The 21,430-nt window shown below is 40.0% G+C and overlaps 2 protein-coding genes across 11 annotated transcripts in view; one reads left to right on the top strand and one right to left on the bottom strand.

Moving 5' to 3' along the window:
* Nucleotides 1–21,430, top strand: part of LOC116841705 (glutamate receptor ionotropic, NMDA 2B) — a 279,833-nt gene that overhangs the window by 174,385 nt on the left and 84,018 nt on the right. For 2 of the 9 annotated variants that reach the window (XM_032809992.1, XM_032809994.1), the window contains exon 2: nt 11,710–12,723. The exons of 6 other annotated variants lie outside the window; for them this stretch is intronic. In XM_032809992.1, coding sequence (XP_032665883.1) covers nt 12,393–12,723 — 331 coding nt within the window. In that variant the 5' untranslated portion in view covers nt 11,710–12,392. Of the gene's footprint in view, nt 1–11,660; nt 12,724–21,430 lie in introns of those variants that run through there. One more of the 9 variants, XM_032809993.1, reaches the window with a different exon arrangement.
* The window catches only part of LOC116841706, an 88,054-nt gene that overhangs the window by 27,698 nt on the left and 38,926 nt on the right, over nt 1–21,430 (bottom strand). The window lies entirely within an intron of this gene.

Below are 21,430 nucleotides of genomic sequence, written 5' to 3' on the forward strand. Positions count from 1 at the left end.
CTCACAGGCAAAAGTTTATCGGAGAGTTCAGAAATTCCGTTCGGATCGGGAGCTCGCGCAACTATCAATCTCGTCAGAAGTGACAGCCACGCACATACAGAGACGCATTCCATCTCGCGAGACACTCCAACGTTCACGAAACGTATCGGCCGTTAATAACGATGAGGCAATTTCATTGCTGCCTCCTAGTCGCGTATCGCGTTACAGCTTCGATTCGTAATGGATTTAATCTCGCATGTCAGGCCGTACGATGAGGGAGCAGGCGGCTTCGTAGCGGAGGAAAATGCCCGGCAAAGCGGGGAAAAAAGACACGCAGAAAGCAAGTTGAGTTGGCGAGCCAAAGAGTCGACGGAATCGAGTTTGCGCCGAATTCTGCCGGCGCGTTAGGACAATCGGAACTTACGAGCGCGCGACGCGTAAAATACAAAGAGATGACTCTCAGATATTGGCTTTCATATTCCGGGCGAAATGACTTGTTCGACCAACGGGAATCGACGCACCGATTTTGTTTAATTCATCCAATTCCGCTTCAAGTGAAGTCGCGCGGTTCGACAATCGCATTCTCGCTTGTATCGCGATTGTGTTCGCGATTGTTAGGATATTGGATATCGGATCTCGGGAGTATGATGAAGGAATTCACTTTGCCTGCAATTAACTTTGCCCTCAATTTATTATAATGATGCGCGTGCTGGCTCTTGAGCGGTTTCCAGAGTATATATACACTCCTACTGCTATTACTAAGACCTGTATCAACAGTTATTACTTTGGAACTTATCTCAAGTAAGATATTCAGGCTGGAATTCAAAGTTAGATGAGAGTTTTTTAATTGAACCATGCGATTTCAGACATAAGTGTCACATATTTCATAATCCAAGAGAAACACTTAGATCTGCCCTGGATGAAAACCTATATAGTTTACATGGAACGAGTTTCAGATGTATTCACTATTAATATAGATCTGAGCTATGTCATCTGGAAACAAGGATAAACGCAAAAGAAGAAAAAGAAAGCTAAGTTTGTTTATTCTGGTTTTGCACACACGCTAAAAAAACTACAAAATTGAAAAAAAGAACTTCAAATAGAGAACGCAGGGTAAATGCCGGTATATTCTAATAACGACGTATCCGCGAAATATGCGCGTTTGCAAAACATGATGTAACGCGAGAGATAATTCCATTTGTCGACCATTCCACTCGGCCATTCGCAATCATCCGATACGCAGTGCGGAAACGCGTAAAGGTGCAAATGTAGCAAAGGTCGTTTATCTCGCAAAAAAGGTATTGTTATTTGATTAATCTCGCATTTCCATTTTACGTCATAAAATAGTTATTGTAAAACTATATCGCGCGCACACGCGCTCGCGGTAACATCGTTACGCGGCGTGCGCTTATTGGTATGCGTGATAACGGAGAAAAAAGCCATGGTCTCTCCGCGTAACTTGGAGTGTGTACGCCGGTGTTCTCGGCTAATTAATCGCGCTCCATTATGACGGAGCACGTCGATGGGAACTAATTTTATTTTCACGATCGAAACGCGCAAAGGGGAAGGCAGGCTTCGCCGCTGCCTCGCCCCGGGCAAAATCCAGCCGCGGAAAAGCCGAAGGATTAAAACATCAAAAGCTTTTAACCCGGGCGTAAAAGAACAGAAAAATACACGCGTATACACGAGGCCACACACAGCTGAATCTAGCCCGGAAAATGTAGATTTAATTAATTTACTTCGACGTGGCTTCTCACACGCGTCTTTCGCGCGGGCACGTCGAAATTCAATTTTGACTCAAGTGGGACAAAGGAGGAGAAACGAGCGAAACAAGCGAAAGATCGCGTTCAAAGGAGCAACACGGTGCGATAGGATTAAAAGTTTTCGGTCGGATATTTGAAAAATCGCGAACTTGACGCGCAAACCTAGCACGGCCGAGAAACGCGCACTTTGTAAGAGAAGAAAAATATCTAAAAACTAAAGACCACTTATTTTCTCTCTCTCCCTCTCTCTCTCTCGGCGGGTGCTAATAACATAATCACTGAAATCTAAATTCTTTTATTTAAACAGAATAAACAATTGCTTCCATGAAAAACAAAAAATTCCAAGATGTAGATTTAGATGTATAGATATATATTTTCTTATTTGGAAAATGTTTTATATATTGGTATAAATAAATATATTGTTTAAGTACCCACCGAATTTCTTAGCTCTTATTTCTTAGATATTTTTCCTTCACGGTGTAACAAATTGGGAAATGAAGTATCATGAGCGTGGAGAAAAAATATCTGCACGTAATATCCGAGACGCGTGTACGGAGACAGAACAATCTTAAAAACGGATTTAAAAATGAAATTCTTATTGCATCTGAGGTGTTTCGCGACGAAAGTTTTTAAAAAGTTCGGTCACAAGTAGAATAGAGAGGAAACGCAAGATTTTTCGTCCAGTAACCTCCGTGGGGATTAAAAAATTGACATTAATATCAAAGGCAAAGTATCTTTGAAAGCTTTAATATTGTTTCCTCCTTTAAATTCTAAAAAATTTATATTGCTTCACGACGTAACAAATATTTGTTCTGTTTGGTTGAACATGAGATAGTTTTGAAGTAACGAGCAAAGAGCGGGAAAGGGGGAAGGGGAGATAGAGAGCGCGCAACATAATATATATTTCGAAGAACTAGCAAACTGGTTTGCGAATTTTATACGTATACTTGAAGAGCATAACGAAAATAATTCGATAACTTTGACGATATTGAAGACTCAAAGTAAAAATTGAGTTATCTTCTCGAACTTGCATGTTGAACGTTTTGGTCGTATTTCAAGGTATGATAAATTAATGTCTGATGCTTCAGTATTCCTCTGGCAAACTCTTTGGGAAAGTCAATCATTATAATTAACAAACTGAAATAATGATTAGAATTGGAAAGTATTTAGCAATATAGAAGTACAAGTGAAGTATAAAAGCTTTCTTATCGTTTATATTTAACACGATTATATTATGCTATAATAAAAACATTGTGGGATCGTTTTACATTAGGTTAGTTATATTGAAATTTAATTAGGCCATGATTAACTAACGTTCTAAAACGAGTTTCGGCAAAGTTCCCTGTTTTTAGTTATCGTTGATCTTTCCGAAATGTTCGTACTCTATTTAGCACAAGCTTTCCCATTAATTCGAGGCGTGGTTCGTAAAAAAGTATGCGAGAGAAGAGATTGTAATATTTTAACGATGGAAGCGAAAACCGAAGGGGAGGAAAGAAAGTGTTGGGGCCGCCGCCGTATATTGAAGACTGATGGGATAAAATTAAAAATCAGAGACGCTAAAGTAATGACAAGGATCTCTAAAGCCTAAAGAGCTTGAAGAGATTTAAAGGGAGAAAAGAGGCCGCGATACTGCGAATTGAGACCGTCGGGGGGATGAATATTAATATAACGAATATTAACGACAGAAAGAATCATTTATTATGCGATCTTGAAATGTCACTCCATTTATGCATTCTGTTACACATTTCTGGGCTCAATTGGCACTAAACATTCATCAAATTCCATTTTTCAACTTTATCAACATTTAAGAAAAAAATTTTTTGAAAGAGTGTAACTTCTTAAGACAGGACATATATAGGAATATATGTTTATGTAACAGATCTCCCTTAATTTTCGACAAAGAATTATCTCCTAAAGTTTTCTGCACTTATTAAGAAACACGCTGTATATATTGTTTCATGATTTCACGATTAATGCTTATTTTATTCAAATTTCCAGTCTCTTTCCAACAGATAGTACTACACTCAAGCGCGGATGTTACCGCCTCTTTCGCCGACTCTTCCATCTAGCTTTAAGATCCTTCAATAATGCAGGACGTCTTTGAAGAGTATACCTGCCGTTTCCATTCGCTGTAATCTCACGGTTCGATTTCCTCTCTTTTTCTCTTTCTTTCTCTCTCTTCCCCCTCTCTCTCTTTCTAGTTCTTGCTGCCGCTCTCCTTTTTTTCCCCCTTATTTCGTTTCGTCGCACGACTCAGTGAAATGCGAAAGGACAAAGAGCAACTCACCCTCGTTATCCTTTGCCCTTACGAAACCGAGTATCCTTCTAGAAAGATAACAACCGCAGGTCAACGCGTAAGGTTCAATTATCGTACGAGCGTACATCTTCTTCCTTCCAATCTTGCTGGATGCTGGTGGGCGCGACTCTTGAAGGGAGTTTTCTTACACCCAACCAACCATTTCTTTCGTTTCGTCTCCCTCGCAACACTCTCTCGAAGAGGATTCTGTCAATTGATGGCGCGTCGGTTTGTGTAGATGAACATGTTAGATCTGAGATTGCCACAGGGTTAGATATTTCTTCGCGATCTGCCATGACCACTTTTGATAATCGACGCGATAAATCTTGAGCGCAAATAATTGCGTTTGTATCAATTAGTGATGTATTATTAAACTTCAAATTACTAGAATTTTGTTAATTTTATATAATAATAAATTTAAATAATTTTATTTAATAATAAATTTAAATAATAAATTTAAATAATCATGGAATTTTATCAAATTAAATAATTGTGTAATAATTACACACGATGTGATGCAAATTTGTGATGAGTATATCTTAAGACAATTATCAAGAAAATACTCTCTCTTTGTGTTTAATATAACCACTACTTAAAAAAAAAAATAATCCTTAGTAATTCTTTCCTTCATAACAGAAAGCTACTTATTTATTTATTATTTACTACTTATTTAATTATTTTTCTCTTGTTATTTATTTTTCATGTTATTTTATTATTTAGCATGTTTTCTTATTATTTATTTTTCATTTCGTATTTATTATGAGAGATATTTTTCTGCGTGTGTAACAAACTAAGTATAATGGAGAAAAATAAATGGAGTAATAAATATTTTATACAAGAGTATAAAATATTCATTTTCCACCGTGCATCTTTCATTGCGTGACAAGTGACAAATTATTGCACATTTACACTTTCACCTCTCATTTCTCGACGGCTGAGAAATAAAGAGACTTTTAGCTTTGCTTTCGTCTCACGGTAGACCGCACAAGGAAGGACAATTTTTCACGACCCATCGGATTGAAAATTCTGTCACGTGATGTAAGAACCTCGTGGATGTTGTGCGTGTCTTATCGAGCGCTATTAATACGATGAATTCGTCTCTAATCTGTATCCCACTATTTCCGTCCGCTTCAAGTGCCATTCCAATCAATAATTCTGACAGTAAGTCGAAATGCGCGAAAGCAGCAGCTGCAGGAGCCTGACATCGTCGAGATACTGTCGGATAACGGCATTCGGATATTTCCGTGGATCCTGTTATCGCCGATTTCCTCTTGGCGTAAATAGCCCTAATTCGATATGTCTCGAGGTAGCCTCGAGATATCTTGAGTCTGTCGGAAATTGTACAGCTATCCCCGGACTTACAGAATACACGCGTCGCTTAAGAAGGGAACTTATCGACGTCTCCCTTTTTGAAGAGCTCTCAAAACCCAATTACTCGATATTATTCGTCAACATGGAAACGATTAAGATTGTCCGAATCGCACCTTATCAATTGTACCAAACTTGGCTGAGTGTACTATTACTAGGTTGGGTGATGGCGCATCTTGAGAATATATAATCAAAATGGATGAGATATGCCACAGCGCACTTGTGACATAATATTTGTGTAAGATTAGTCAGAGACGCGCTGCTGTTTGTGGTAATTTGCTGCAAACTAGTGCTAGTGGATAACACGGATAATTGATTCGGCCACTAATTACACTCCATGTAACAGCAGCACGTCTGTTAGCTTTGTCAGAAAATTCGGCTCGAATTCTCAGTCAATTTTGACTCAATTGTATTCAGTACGGAAAAATAATTATTTATCAAACAATAGTTTCAGTATTACCCTGTGCCAACATTCTGGCGGCATTGGTAGGGCGAAAGTATTAATCCCTAGATACGAGATCCCTAGATTTAATTCTACACTTAGAACAAATACATTAAAAAAGTTTTCATTTTTCATTTCGCAATTTATTATGAGAGATATTTTTCTGCGTGTATAACAAACTAAACATCACAAAGAAGAATAAGTGGAGTGATAAATATTTTACACAAGAGTGTAAAACATTCGTTTTCCACCGTGCATCTTTCATTGTCACAAGTGACAAATTGTTGCACGTTTACACTTTCACTTCTCAGGGTCTTCTCGACGGCTGAGAGATAGGAAGATTTTTAGCTCTTCATAAAATATTTATTTGGCGGATACTAATAACATATATTTTTAAATTTATATATTTTTTTTAAATAACACAGATAATTGCTTTCATAAAAAATAACGGTTTTATGAAAATATATATTTCCGCACTTGAAAAAAATATTTCTCAAAGTAAAAAAAAATATATATTAGTACAAATAAATATGTGTGTGTGTGTATATATATATATATATATATATATATATATATTTACACCCATATACATTACGCTGCAAACAATTTATGTTAAAAGTTTAACACACTTTATATGTCCCAGTTTAATTTTTGCATTAATTTAACACAAAGCAAATAGGTTAATAAATAGCACAACTTATTTCTACGTTTTATACATATAAATATCAATATAAGACCAAAAAATACATGTTATATATAAAAAATATATATTATATATAAAAAATAAAAATGTGTTATTCTGACACACTTTGTAAGATGGTGAATATGTACTCAACGCAGAAGAGTCAGAATAACACAACGACAATATGTTGAATTAACGCACGAGCACGTTAAAAATTTAACACAAACATTTCTACACGGATCGATTCAATACGAATACAAAATGTTTTCTGTCGTGTGAATATGTACATATATTATCTATGTTGCATATTTAAACATTCGTATATTTAACAAACAATAAGAGAACGTCTAGGATTCTCACTACATGTCCGGGAATTAACAACTATTTCTACCTTACATCTCTGTATTCTCGCGGAAAGTAACATTTTGCTATCGAGAAAAGCAAAACGACATCAAGCCGAATCGTTTAATTGACCTCATATCTCCGTTCGTACTCCATTCGTAATTAAATTTTTCTCGAGCAACACTCGGTGCGCTGTGGCGACCTCAATTAAGCGTACCGTCCTTCGCAACCGTGTGCAACCGCAATTTCTTGAATACCACCAACGTAATTTCTCCAGTTTTGTGTGAGTTCTGGTCCAGTGCGTTCACGGCCGAGCTTTCGTGATATTATACGGCACATAGGATTGGCTGGTTAGATGGGCAGCCATTGGCTGCGGGATTTCGCCCTGTGTGATACCGCGATCCTTCCGAAGTACTTTCTGAAATCCGACGCTTAACCGAATCCGACACTGCTATCTTGCCGAACTTCGGCATCGGTTTCCATCGCCGAGAGAGTCCACGCCATCGGCATCGTAACTTTCGAGAGTTGGTCGAGGGACACACTCACGGAAACACCAGAACCCTGTCCGAAGTGCCCTCCCGCGTTAACGATAATTTTCTATTGCGACCGACGCGAGTTTTCTAATCAAGCGTGTGTGATCTCGTTTTTGCCGTCTCCTTTGTAAAATTAGCCTTGCCTCGTCGCAGGCTACGCTCGCTCCAACACCCGCGAGAGCTTGCGACGGATTAAATGTTCGCGGCTAGATGTCTTATATTTTATTTCGAAGTTCCAACTTCTCAGGTAACTAATTATTGCGACTAATCGTATAAACATGATAGAGGCAACTCTCTTCTATGTATTAATCTATCTTGCCCCGGTATCGAGTTCAGTTGCTCAGTAGCGCAGGATAAAAGGAGGCCACGTATAAAATATGTACTTTGATTAGTAGTTCCAAAGTCTCCGCGAGTTCCAAAGTCTCCACAGCCCTCCTGCTGGCCCTTGATTATGAGTTAACTTTACCTTGTCCGCCCATATGCTCAATTTCAATTATTATTTCATGAATGAAAATTGCATTTATTACCAGAAACAGTATATGTACTTGCAAGAAATTTCATCCTAGTTAGTGATACATTGCTTAATTTTATTCAGTCACGGTGGAGAATATTGATACAAAATTTCGAGAGGCTCGAAAATTTATTTTGCGCTACTACCAAATCAGTTTTTTCTGTTTTTTAATTTAATATTATTTCAATTTCAATGTAACTCAAGAAAAAATATTTATATTCAAAAAGAACCATTTCGCGATTTTCTACCTACTATTCCTCTCAACCTAAATACTAAGAAAAGCATGAGCGACATATCCCTGGAGGCATACAGCTCCGATCTTCTCTACTTGCGCGCTCACGTTCAGGAAGGTCCTGGGAGCTTTCACTTGGAACCGATTAATCGCAACTCGCCGAAAGCTTACGTTCAGTTTTTTAAGTAACATAGACACGGTCTATGAATTCCCATTGCTAGAATTTCTATACATATTCAAAGCTTTCCTTCAAGCAACACTATTAGACGCATTTTGTAGAATATGACTGTTTTGTGAAATGGAGCGCTATATATGCGACGAGAATTATTCCTCCATAAATGCTTTATCGCACTGCGAGCGTTCGATTGGCTTCGCGAGATTTGGCATTTGGTTTTATGCGCCAACTCAGCAACGATAAAAAATCGTGTCAGATTTAAATAAAATCGCAGATTATTTATAACTGACCGCAGATAAGCGGATTCTTCTCGTTCTATATTTCGACAAAATTTGTGCACGCCATCGACAGAAATTCGCTAAAAGTCAAGAGTCAGTTGTAACGATTTTATGATTAAATTTTATGATTAAATTTTATGACTAATTTTGTGATTAACTTTACGATTTTATGATTAAATTTTACGTGTTTATTGATTATGAGCTAACTTTATCTTGTCCGCCCATATGCTCAATTTCAATTATTATTTCATGAATGAAAATTGCATTTATTACCAGAAACAGTATATGCACTTGCAAGAAATTTCATCCTAGCTAGTGATACATCGCTTAATTTTATTCAGTCACGGTGGAGAATATTGATACAAAATTTATGCGAATATTATCGCGCAGAGAATATTGAAACGTCAACTAGCGCGCGCATCCCCTAGTTTTTATATTCTAATTAAAAATCAAAAGTCCGATTTATAAACTGCTCGAGTAAAGCGAAAATTAATTCAATTCCTTTTTCCTTTCTATTAACGCGACAGTGCAAAAAAAAGAGAGATTTACGACAGATACGTCAAACACGGAGGAAATCCTTCGATAGCCAAATAAAGTTGTAAAAAAGCATCTATGTGCACAAACACACACACACACACAAATACACGTATATACACGTATATCCGTTCCCGGGCGCTCTGCGTGCAAAAACGTTTATATCGCGAGATAATAATGGTTCCGTTAAACCCGATATTCCGTTCGCATCGCTATCATAAAACGTGCCGTTCCGCGCGGGAATGTACGACGCGATGCAAATTCCGCTGTTTATCGGCCCCGCGTGCGCGCACGCGCGCGCGGATAACGCCAATTTCCATAAATCCGATCAGCGCGATGCGATTTTTCTCGGTTTCTTGTGCGATCGCGTGCTTCTCTAATTCCCACGACAACTTCCGCCGAAAGGCCGGCGAAAGAGTTGGTCCACGTCGCCCCCAATTCGAACGGGAAAACGTTCGCTCGCGAAAGCAAAGCACGCGAACGAGCGTCGGGCGACCGGAGTTAATCGGATGACGTGCCCGCGCGGTTGACTTCCACACAGCACTTTACGACAGACACAATAGATACGCCCGGAGGGAGAGAAAACGACAGGGAGCTACACGCTTCCTCGCGTCGCGACGCGCTCCATCGACTCCGGTCGCATGGATTTACAGCGCTTTTTCCCCGCGCACATTTCCTATCCCGTCGTGCGTCATGTCGTTGCCGAGCGGCCTGATTAACGAGCGTTTTCGGAACGATACAGACTCCGAGGAGATCTTCCGCCCTCTCTCGAGCGCTTCGCGTCGGAGGAGGGAGAGGAGGAAACACGTTTAGATTATATCTTTCTGATTATCCATTTTATACAGCTTATTTCATCGTCGCTTTTTAAACGAAACGCGCAGAGAAAGTGCATTATCGGCGAGCGGGTGATTCCTTGTGACGAGATGAGTAGAGCTTCCAATGTCACTTTTTCGCACGAGGCTGTTTGAGCTTTTACAAGTTTACCCCCTTCGTGTGTAATTATATTTTTTGGGGACATATCGCAGTACAATCTGGATCTGTCAAACCCGGGCAACTTTGAACTTTGGACACAATCTTTTTTCAAGGATATAGAAAAACCTCAGCTAAAATAGTAATGCAACATCTACAAAGTTAACATCTATAAACAGTTTTAATTTTATTATTTTTATTATTATTAATAGATTCGTGCAATTTTGAAATAAATGGAAATATTAAGTTGGTGAGCGATTCTTTACGAATGTTAGTGAGTAATCAAAAGTTACCGAGTGATTCGGGCGGTTTTCACAAAGTCATTGTAAACGAAAAGTTGAAAACATTGTTAACACAAAACACTGTTAACATTCCAATTCTCTGGATCAATTTTCCGAAGCATGGTCGAGTCCCACGGGCAAACATCTCGCTCCGCATCTCGCCTCTTCTCGAAGAATCACCTCTGATACTTCGACTGTCCCAAACGTATCGCACAAAATCTCGAGGAAGACACTAACAATGAGAAAAAGTAATAGACGGAGTGATGGGAGAAAAGAAGCTCAGAAGGATGTGTAGAAAGTGCAACCAGTAAGAATACTAAATTACAAAATATTGAAATATTAAAGTTAGATATTCAACCACTAAGAAAAATTTTTAGACAAATGAGAGAAAGTTTAGACTTTTTGTTTGACACTTGAAATGATGAAAAACATTTCAGACACGTTTCTTCATTGAAAATAGACCTCTCAGGCATTATCGTGTTTCGCTCGACGCGCCGTTATGCTTAGGCATTAGACATTAAAGGACTACTTGGAACAACGAGGACAAAAATATACGCATGCAGGGCGATCGGATGCGGGCTAGACGACACTATAATTACCAATTAATGCGGTATTACATGCCGCGGAAAGCGGTTCTTCATCGGCCCGACGAAAATCTCAATAATTGGCTCAGTCGCGGTCCTGACGCTCTAGATCCTCGTGAAATTATCGAGCCGATTAATTGAAAGCGTCGTAATTGCTTCCGGCCAATCTTGCCGGCGCCTGGCAAAGAAATACTAATTATAGCGGGGCGGCGAATTGGCGACAATTATTGTCGGATTATCGAGCGGACAATCGCTCGTGTCGCTGTGCGTTCAACCTGAAATCCCGCTCCTTCAAGCGCAGTCGAAATTCGACTTCGCCTCGCAGAAGTTCTCCCCGTCGATATCGTTCCATTATGCCAATTCCAAAGTTGGAATATCCATCTGTTGCGTTCCCGTTAATCTCGCGCGCGTTTCGCGAGAACGAGCGAGAGAGCGGGCGAGCGGCGGGACATTATTAGATAAAATTAAATACCGTGGTGGATTGAGCGTCTTTGTGTGGCCGCGGATTAGAGGATTTCCGGAACCAATTACTTGGAGCATTTAAGTGCCTTGAGAGTTGCGAGCCAAGACTCCCAGGGAGTTCTTGGGACGCAAGAACTCGGCTACTTAAACACTTCGAAAGCAAAGAGACTCGCGCGGGAGAAACGCGCGAGTAACTTGGGCGTAATGTATTCGAGACTTGACTTGCGATTACGGATTATCCGGCACTTGAAGGCGAAATCTCTCATTTTGTCTTTCAGCATCTTCCTAAGTACCAGTGATCTGACGACGAACGTTTCTTCGAGATGCTTCATCAATTTTCCCATCTACGTGTCTATATGAAGCACCGTTAGTCTGTGTGCACGTGAAATCAAATTTGGTCTTCCTTCTTCGGGAATACATATATATATATTATCATCGTGTGTTTGCAGTCTTCAAATCTCTCGATGAAAAATACACACACATATATATATATATATATATACATATATATGTTTACAGTTTTCGATGTTAAATAATAATAATCGTATAAATGCTGTTGAAAGATATTAAAGTGTCTTATCTCGTTGTGATGAAATGTGATATGTGTTTTCCGTGCGTCGATAAAAAATTTATGAAGAAATAAAATGTAGAGAGAGAAAGGGTGTCGTAACTGCATAGCCAAATCAAAGTGCGCGAAGAAGAAAGACGTCCCGACAGCGTCCACGGCTCCTCCGCGATAACAATGACGAGAGTGCGGAAAAAAAAGTTGCCCTCGCGCGACTGCGGTGGAAAATCGGCGCGTTGAACACGGAGTGGCGGATTATTCGCGTTCAATTTAGAGCGCGAGTCGATCGTCGTCCCGACAACGATGACCTGATCGGCGGGCCGGTGGAAATATCCCGATCCCGCGGGAAGAACGACGTCGGAATCGCGTTCGCGCGACTCACGTGAGACAAATAAAATGCACAGCCTGCTCCACGGCCTCCTGACGGTGGTCGCGCTCGTCCAGCTCTCAGCCAGCGACGGCTGGAAATTGACGAGCGGTCACTCCGACCAGCAGGAATTGGCCAGAAGTGGTAACGTCTCCCTGCCGGGGCTCACCGTCGGCTTGATAGTGCCGCACACGAATTTCGGCGTGCGGGAGTACACACGGGCCATCAACAGAGCCGTCGGCAACCTGTACAAAGGCCACAAGACCAAGGCCCAGTCCAGGTTTACCTTTCTGGACAAATATGATTTCACGCAATATCAAGTCAGGAGCACGATGATGAGACTCACGCCGAGCCCCACAGGTAAATATTTAGACTTTCGAACTCGGCTCGACCTCCCGTTTATTTCGTGCTAGCCGCGGCGAAATGGCTAATACCAATATTATGCGGCTTCTGGGCAAACGATAAGCCGTTTTCCGAGATATAAATATTGAATAAGAAGTATCTCCGGCGAAACGGCCGATCGTGCGCGTAGGCAACGTCCAACTCTAACCGGTCGATCTGTGTCAATATGTATTTTATGAGCAAAAACGGGAAAGAAAATTCTGAAAGGGACGAGAGTAAATAGCCACTTTTGGTATTGCGAGAATGCTTCTCCGCGGGAAGCATACATCGTTACGATATGAATTTCTCCATGTAAAATACAGACTTCCGTGTTTCGTTCATTCGACGATATATCGATAACGCTAAAAAGAAAACGGTCTTGCAGTCACAGTGAAAATTACCTGAAGACAAGAAATTAGCTGAGATGGATAAGGGAAACATTGTGATATCGCATGTCTTGTATTGAATCGATATAGATAACAGAGACAGAAGACTAACCCGAACCATTCGTGAAATTTTGCAGAAAAATCTCTCCACGGCGTCCCCCCTCATTAAAGCTAGTCACACTTCTTACAAGAATTATCTGCGTGGCGAACGAGGAAGATTTAGCGACCAGAGACAATGTATAATTCTCACAGTCAGCTAAATTTGCTCGCAGATATTGCTCAAATGCTGCTGCTGGAAATCCCGCGTACCGCAGACAATTTTTCTAGCAAATATAGGAAGCAGTGATAAATTTTCACTGTGACACTTAGAATTCCGCCTGGAGCGGAGCAAAACATTTTTTCGAGGCTCATGTTTCATTCATCTGAATTCAAGATAACGCGGTGAACTCTCTCGAGCATTAACGAGACCGCGTTTCGAGCGACGGAAGATCCTTTTCACCTCCTGTGGTCACCTTGTAACTTCGTCCTGTGACTTCAGCCTGTTAGACGCGACATTACGCGTTGCGGCAATCGGCGTGAGGGTGAGATTAGAGGATTTACGGGAACCTGGATAAACACGGGAGCAGCTGGGGTGTCCGAGTGACTTGTTGGAGCCTGATGAGGCTCCAATAAGTAAATAAACCGCGGCCGCGCGAGATTGAAGAGTAGCAGTTGTTTGTTCCGCGTGTAAGGCTGGATGCCCGGTAGTATCCCCGGCTAATAACATCCTAAAGTAATAAGGCGGACGCTAATGCGCTGATGTTGAACTCGGGCTTGCCGCCGGCGTATTTTCTCATTAACGTAGACAATGCGACGCGAAATCCGCGCGTTAAAGTTACAACGTTCGCGCTGAACACGTATATTTTCAACGGCTCAACTTTCTCTCCTTTTCGCGCTCTCCCTTTCTGCCTGAACGCGTTCTGTGTGCTTTCATCACTCGAAACGATCGATTCGCGAAAAGTAATGTATAGACAACAAGTATTATACTCGCCTCGAGTAATATCCGCTATTCCAAACAATATAAGAAAAATAGTACCTACAAAAGTTTTATAGTTCCGAGAGAGACGTAAATATCCCAATCTATGATCAAGTATATTAAGTGAAATTATCTGATAAAAAAACTAACAAACAGATATTTCCGATCAAAGTACCGATGAATTTTTATATCCGATCAGGATATCCGATTAAATTGAATCGAATACTTCCAATCATAATGGCATTTCATCAGATAAAAATTATGAACTGATATTTCTCATCGGATGTTCCCTGATCGAATACAAAAATTCATCGATATTTTGCCCGGAAATATCCGTTCGTGAATTTCTTATCGAATAATTTCTTCCAGAAAACCTCATTGTGAAAATAATCAAATTAATTCAAAATATACGTATTGAGTTAAGTATATAAAGTTGATTTTGTTGAGAAGCTTGGATATATGGGATTTTAATTGTGTTATATTTTTCTAATTTATGTGAGAAGATCACTCGGTGTAGTGTATCACTTAACCCTCCGCGTCTTATTTTTTAAGACACACGGTACAATCTAAGTCTGTATCAGACCCGAGAAATTTGTTAGAAATTTCCGGACGCACTTTTCCTAGAAATATACAGAGGTCTCCGCTATATATAAGATAGCAGCGCGATAAGATGAAAATCTGCAAACAAACCTACGGGAGACAGAGGTATTTTGAGATGTTGTCAGATCCTCTCTCTACGGAAGCCGGTGAGCGATCGAATGTTCGTCCGGTTCTCGCAGAGCCAACATTGTGCGCGGAGGGTTAAGCACGTCACTTGCGAGAGCACCACGATGGTATCTCTCGTCACTTGGTGGCGATATTTGAGGTCTGCTGGTACGCAGCGCGCACATTCCCGGGCAAACAGAAACGCGTAATTTCCCGTCCGACGTTGACCGGAAAGATTTCGCCGCGGGAAAAATACTTCTTCGAGTTCTGTTTCCTCCCGGTCGACGGCGGGGGCGGCGGTGATATACAATCTGTCGGAATTAACATCGACGCGCGCGTTCCGTCCCGCCCGCAAGAAGGTGTCTCGACGAACCAATATTTCAGGCTTAACGCTCACACGACAGCGAGGATTCGACATGTCGGTGTGTTTGCGCGATCGCCGTCGACCCAGTGTATGATTCTCCGGGTGCCGGATTCCTCTCCTTCATCCGACGGTTTAGAAGCTTAGGGCCGCCTGCCTCAATCTCGGCGTTTGTAAAACGTTCGCGTGCCGGCTTAACGACGCTGCGAACTTTACATCTCTTCCGGTCGACGTGGATGAAGAATAGCGGAAGTAGAGTGACGGGAAACGATCGCGTTATTAACGCTCGAGTAATCACGGAGTGCACGCTGCACGCCAACGTCTCTGGGACGTGCCCGAATTATTCGCCGGGATTGCGCGAAATGTTCATGTTTGCCTTTTCCGAAACCATTACCGCCGGATAATCGCAACAACAATCGCTGCTTCCGGTATCACTTCCCTCTCGGTCTCTTATCTGAACATATACCGCGAAGAAAGTGTTTAGTATTTGTAGCTATAATCGCATAATGAAAAATTTATTGTCAAGAGAAATTGTTTTTGTAGTAAGCGTTAACTATAGTGATAATACTCTTATATGTATGTTGCTACTACTAGTTTTTGTTGGAATAACAGAACAATATACTTAGTACCGAAAATAACTATTAGAAATAACTTAGAAACATTGAATATTTCTTTTCTCTCAGGAGAGCGTGCATTTGACTTTTCCCTGACGCATTTCTATTTTGCGGCTCAGTTTGGCACTTTGGATCTGTGAGATTAATAGCAACTTTTCCGATGTGCCCTCATGGAAATACTTATTCAGTATACAGTGTAGATTAATTAATTAAATGTCTGATGAAACATAAACAAACTCGAAATTTCCAACTTCAACCTGAATTTCTGGTTCATACATATTTCACCAGGTATTTGCTTAATCTCATCAAACTTGCTTTCCATGCATGCATAAGAGAAAATAATATAATAATTTTATATAGATAGGAGCAAAATTTTCGCATGCTTTAAAGAAAAAATTCTATGTTTATGTGAACAATAATTCAAGATTCAGCAACTACGGAAAGTTAATTTTTCGCTCGGATCAATTTGACCCGCACTGAAAATATAGGTTTGATATTTGTAACTATAATTATATAAAGAAGTAATTACTATGAATTATAGTCAAGAAAACCACTTTTTTATTAAATACTATTATGATGTTAACGATGATGTTATTTAAGATGACAACCTTAAATGTATCATTTTCGTGTTAGAAGAAAAGCCAAAAAATATGATTAAAAAATAATAAAAAAATAACTGTAATTTTAATTAGATCGAATATTTTTTTCCTTTTAGTGCACAGATGTCAAACTAGAGTTAAGTATGATAGTGCATACATAATTGAGCGCTGTGCCGCTATCGTGTAACTTTCAATCGGATTTTCCTCGGGGATTAATGCGACAGCGATCATGAGCGCTCAAACGACGCCGATCAAATCATGGCCACGGTCGAGTTTTCGAAATGAGAACAAACTGCGACCATATCGATCGTGTCGTTTCAGCCGTGTCAGTCATTAACTTTCGTTAGTTTCGTGTTTACGGGCGCCCCGTAGCGTAGAGAGAGCTGTGCTTTTAGACTAAGAAATTTACTCGGGGCACGCGTAGGAGCGCATTCAATTAAACTTGCGTCGTCAATTTGTATCTCACGAGCTTGAAGACCATTGCCGCGCACTTTTATCGCTCAGACCCTTACACCTCGCGACGTAACCTCGCCGGCTTCTCCTCGGACGGATTCTAATTAAGTAGAACTTCGAGATTTACGGTTAACGGTAAACTAACTGCCGTGGTATTAAGCTCGCGCGGAAAACGCTCGGATAAATGCGGCGGAATAATTAAAAAAACGTATATAATTAAAAAAACGTATGTAAGTCGGGCGTCCCGCGATGCGTGGTGCATTGAGAGAAAAAAATAGTCGTTCTGACTAAAATTATAGTTATTCAGAGTTAGTAAATTATAGTTAATTATAGTTATTTGTGGTTTCAACCATATTTTTTGGCCGTTCTAACATAAAATAGATAATACTAACACATGCAACACTTTGTTGTTAAACAAATTTCTAGATACGCGCTAAATTTAAACGGAAAAACTAAAACCTTAAGAAAGGAGAAATTGTGCAATAAGCAAGATAAGTATAATCATCCGTATCGTGTCGATATAGTTATAAAATCTCACTTTGCGCTTCGAAAACATCACAAAAGTTGTATAAAAAGTAAGCATTTGATAAGAAATTGATGCTTTCCCATTATCTGCAATAATTTCGAACGTGCACGCTCTAATAGACGCGATCGAGCATCGTCTAATTAAACTCCGCCAAGCTACACGTTAAAAGGGTCGCACGACGTTGGCAGTGCCAACGAGGAAACTACTTTAAGTATTATCGTGGCATTGTTTCTTGGCAAGCCCGCGATCGCTCAATTTCACCCGCAATTACCGCCAGACGCGCGTCCCCGCTCAGCGAATCTGAAAAGAGTTACGTTACCTTGCATCCTCGTCGCGCCAGACGGACACAATTCAATTCACTTAACCCGTCCACGCAGGACCCAGACAATAGAGAAAGTCGCATCCCGCCGGACGCGCGATACCCGTCGCTCCAGTGGAACGAGACCGCGTATGGTCAGACGCGCCGGCGGTGTAAACTGGGGAATGCCTCATAAGGAGAAAGAGAGAGACTAAAGTCCTTCAATTAAGAGTCTAGACATGTTTGTCTTATTTATCAAGGATGTCTGCTCGGTTCGACTCGAGTTAATCTTTAAAGGTAACTCTCCTATATATCTATTTGTAATATTATTGGTAAAAATTAATTTTTTTATCCCGGAACCAATCAGAGATTCAGTCACATCAACGAGTTTGCCGTTCTCCTCTAGTTCTGCGAACGCGCGCTTTCACAACCGGAAAGGGATCGGTTCTCACATGCGCGAACTGATATTTATCCCGGAAGAGGACACTTTCGTAGAGGATTCCATCGTGGAGCCATAGGAAGCTGTTCCGTAGCGCCCGGAATTAGCTGATTAATTAGTACGCGGTTAAACCGATTATCGATGCATGAACGTTGTCGCGCCGCAAGCCCGGGGAAGGCGTTCCCCAGACCGGTATTCCCGGTCACACGGGCCATGTAATCATTAGCGATATTGTAATTACTAGCGAAATATCTATGCGGCTAATATCGCGAAATCCTCGATTTGTCACAGGATTGTCGTTATTGTCGGACCCGGTAATTGTCGTTCGGAATAAATGCGGCCGATTTCTGGCTCTCGCGTCCGGCAGGTGCGTCCCGGTTATTATTGATAGTCCGAAATTGGTGAAATTGTACTCGACTGTTCGCAAATATGGCGCTGTTAGCCGCAACAACGCGGATATAATTGTAGACGGAATAAATACGAAGTAATTCTGACCGATCAAGTTCGACTCTATATTAATTACATTTACACGGATATCGTGACATATCGACGGTTTGTGTTAAATCGCACGACGTTCGCCGATAATATCGTCTGCGTGTTTTGTAATGAGATTACTGCTGTGTCATAAACGAAAAAAGAGGGAAATTTGCAGCTTAATGACAAACGCAAAAGGAAATGATGATAATAATAATGATAATATTACTATTATTATTTTATCAAAGATAATATTTTTATAAAGCGATATTTCACCTCAATTAAAATTAAGTCAATTCCGATTTTAAATTAATTTCAATTTTAATTTAAATTAAAAATGAAAGTAATATTAAACCAAAAGTAATATTTTTAATATTTATTAAAAATAATAAAAATGAGAGAGAGAATATTTTCTCTACTTTCGCTAAAGGTAAAGATATTTGCAATGCAGTTAATATATATCTGAAGTCCGTATTAATAGTCACTACTTGAAGCTTGTTTCATGTGAGATAATCAGATATGAATTTAGGATTAGAGCCTAAGCACAAACTTTTGCATAACGCGCACAATGCATAACGCATAAGGGAATCAATCAATCAGAGTCCTTCATTTTCACCCTGAGGATAGAAATGAAGGATTGATTGATTTCCTTATGCGTTATGCAAAAGTCTATGCTCAGGCCCTTAGATTTGACTTTTCTACTTGAGTCACATAATATACGCGACATTACACTCAAAGTCGCGGATCAGAGCTGAAAGATTCACATCTAACTTTACTTTCAATCTGAATATCCTATCTAGGACAAGTTTTGAATTGACAACCATTAATACGGCTCTGAGTGACCACACGCGACTATTTAGAACAGAATTAAAACGAACGGTAATCTGGAAGGCGGCTAGTGGACGCGCGAACGGTCGCATCCACGCAAAGTCCAATTTAAATGCCACCTGCTGTACGCCAGAATCCAACATTCCGCTGGGAATTATTAATTTTCGTTGCGGCGCACGCAAAGTCATAAATAACCCAGTTATCGGCCAAAACCGAACACCAACGAGCCGTAAATAATCCTCTCCGTTAATAATACTTGACGAGAGTTTAAAACAAGCGGCTTTGATTCCTGCTGGTTATGCCGCCCACTCTAGACATTCGTTGCCTTCGAACACACGCGACGATAAATTGTAGATTTTGCTAGTAAGCTTCAGAAGCACGCGCAAAATCGCGTGAGATATTATCTGTTTTTTTTTTTACTTGCAATCGATGTACGCACTTGGTTTTAGATTGTACATCACAGAACCTATTAGTAAGATAAAAGCACCAATGCCTAAACACATATCTAATTCGAAACAATCTTCTTATTGTTTTGGTCTTTAAATACGGACATTTAGACTTTTGAAATATATAAAATATATATGTGTACATGTGTACAAACATATATTCAATGTTAAAAGTTTAATCTCTTACGTAATACACTCACGGAGGAGCTCCATGGTAAAATATCAAATTTCTTTTGATTTACTTAAACTATCGTATTTTTTAACTCATAACAAATATAAGTTAGATATATTTTGTATCTTATTTTTTAAATTCTTCAAAGAAAATAACAATAAAAAGAAATCTAGATATTATATTTTAGAATCTGCCCTCGGGGGTGTGTCGCGAAGTTTATTAAATCACTACTGTATGAAGAGATTCAATATTCATGTTCAAAGAACAATAAGAATGTCCAGGATAAGATACGTGTTTTATCGATACTTCTATCTTATATAGTTTACTCGCTTATGAACGTCGCTCGTAAACTTAAATACGGTTCTCAGTGAATAATAATAAATAAATGATCTTATGATACCGTATTCGTGAAATAAGAGTACGATAAATAACGAATAATGAGTGTATAAAGTAGTGAGAAATAACAAACGAATGATCTCGGTAAACAACGCATATTTTTCTCAGTTTGAGCTCGTAACTCATCGCAATCTCTTTCGACGGTAACGGTAACGTTTAAGGGAAGTCACGATTTGGTCGTTTTCGCCTGTAGCGAAGTTTACCTTAGCCGACCGTACAGGTACACGCTGTACCTTCACGAATTACGCATGGTCGAGGAGGCACTCTGCTCACAGTAGTATACATACTACCACGGGATCGAGGTAGTTTCCGGCCAAAGGGACTTGTATCAATGCCGTAATCGATTTGTTGTTCCTTGGTACGGGTTTAGTTACTACACTCGTGTTTGATTAATGCGGGACATGCTGCAATGTACATATGGGAAAACGAAGCCGCAGCAATGAATTTAATATGTCGATTCTAGGGATATGTTCTCCGCGTAGGCAGATGCACGAGCGACTGTCGGAACACAGCTCGCGAGTGCCTAAAGCTGGGTCTACAATGAGTCGGTAGTCGGTAGTCGGTAGTCGGTAGTCTTAAGCCTCAATCGGTGAGTCGGAATTGGTGAATTGGTGAAGCTGGCCAACAGCCAACTTTTAAGACTACCGACTAGCGATTTTCTTACGACTGACCAATCAAATGCTTCGCATTGATTGTCCTAAAGAGAGCGCTCTATATGAATAGACGTTTTCAATGGCTAATGATAAATGGATGGTTGTGATTATTGTGCCGTATTTAATTAATAGTGATTCTGTACAAATCATGAATATTGATGATTTAGAAATAATACAAATTGTACAGGCAAATCCTTGCCTGTACGATAAAAGTGTCAAACAATACAAAAATATTTCATGAAATAAATTTATGAAAGCTTCTTGCTGGATAAACAATTTATTGAGTGGTTTACGCCACCATCTAATTTAAAAAACATTTAT

This window comes from Odontomachus brunneus, unplaced genomic scaffold (assembly GCF_010583005.1).
Source record: "Odontomachus brunneus isolate Ranch 3 - 2012 unplaced genomic scaffold, Obru_v1 Obru_scaffold_017, whole genome shotgun sequence".
Classification (NCBI taxonomy): Eukaryota; Metazoa; Arthropoda; class Insecta; order Hymenoptera; family Formicidae; genus Odontomachus; species Odontomachus brunneus.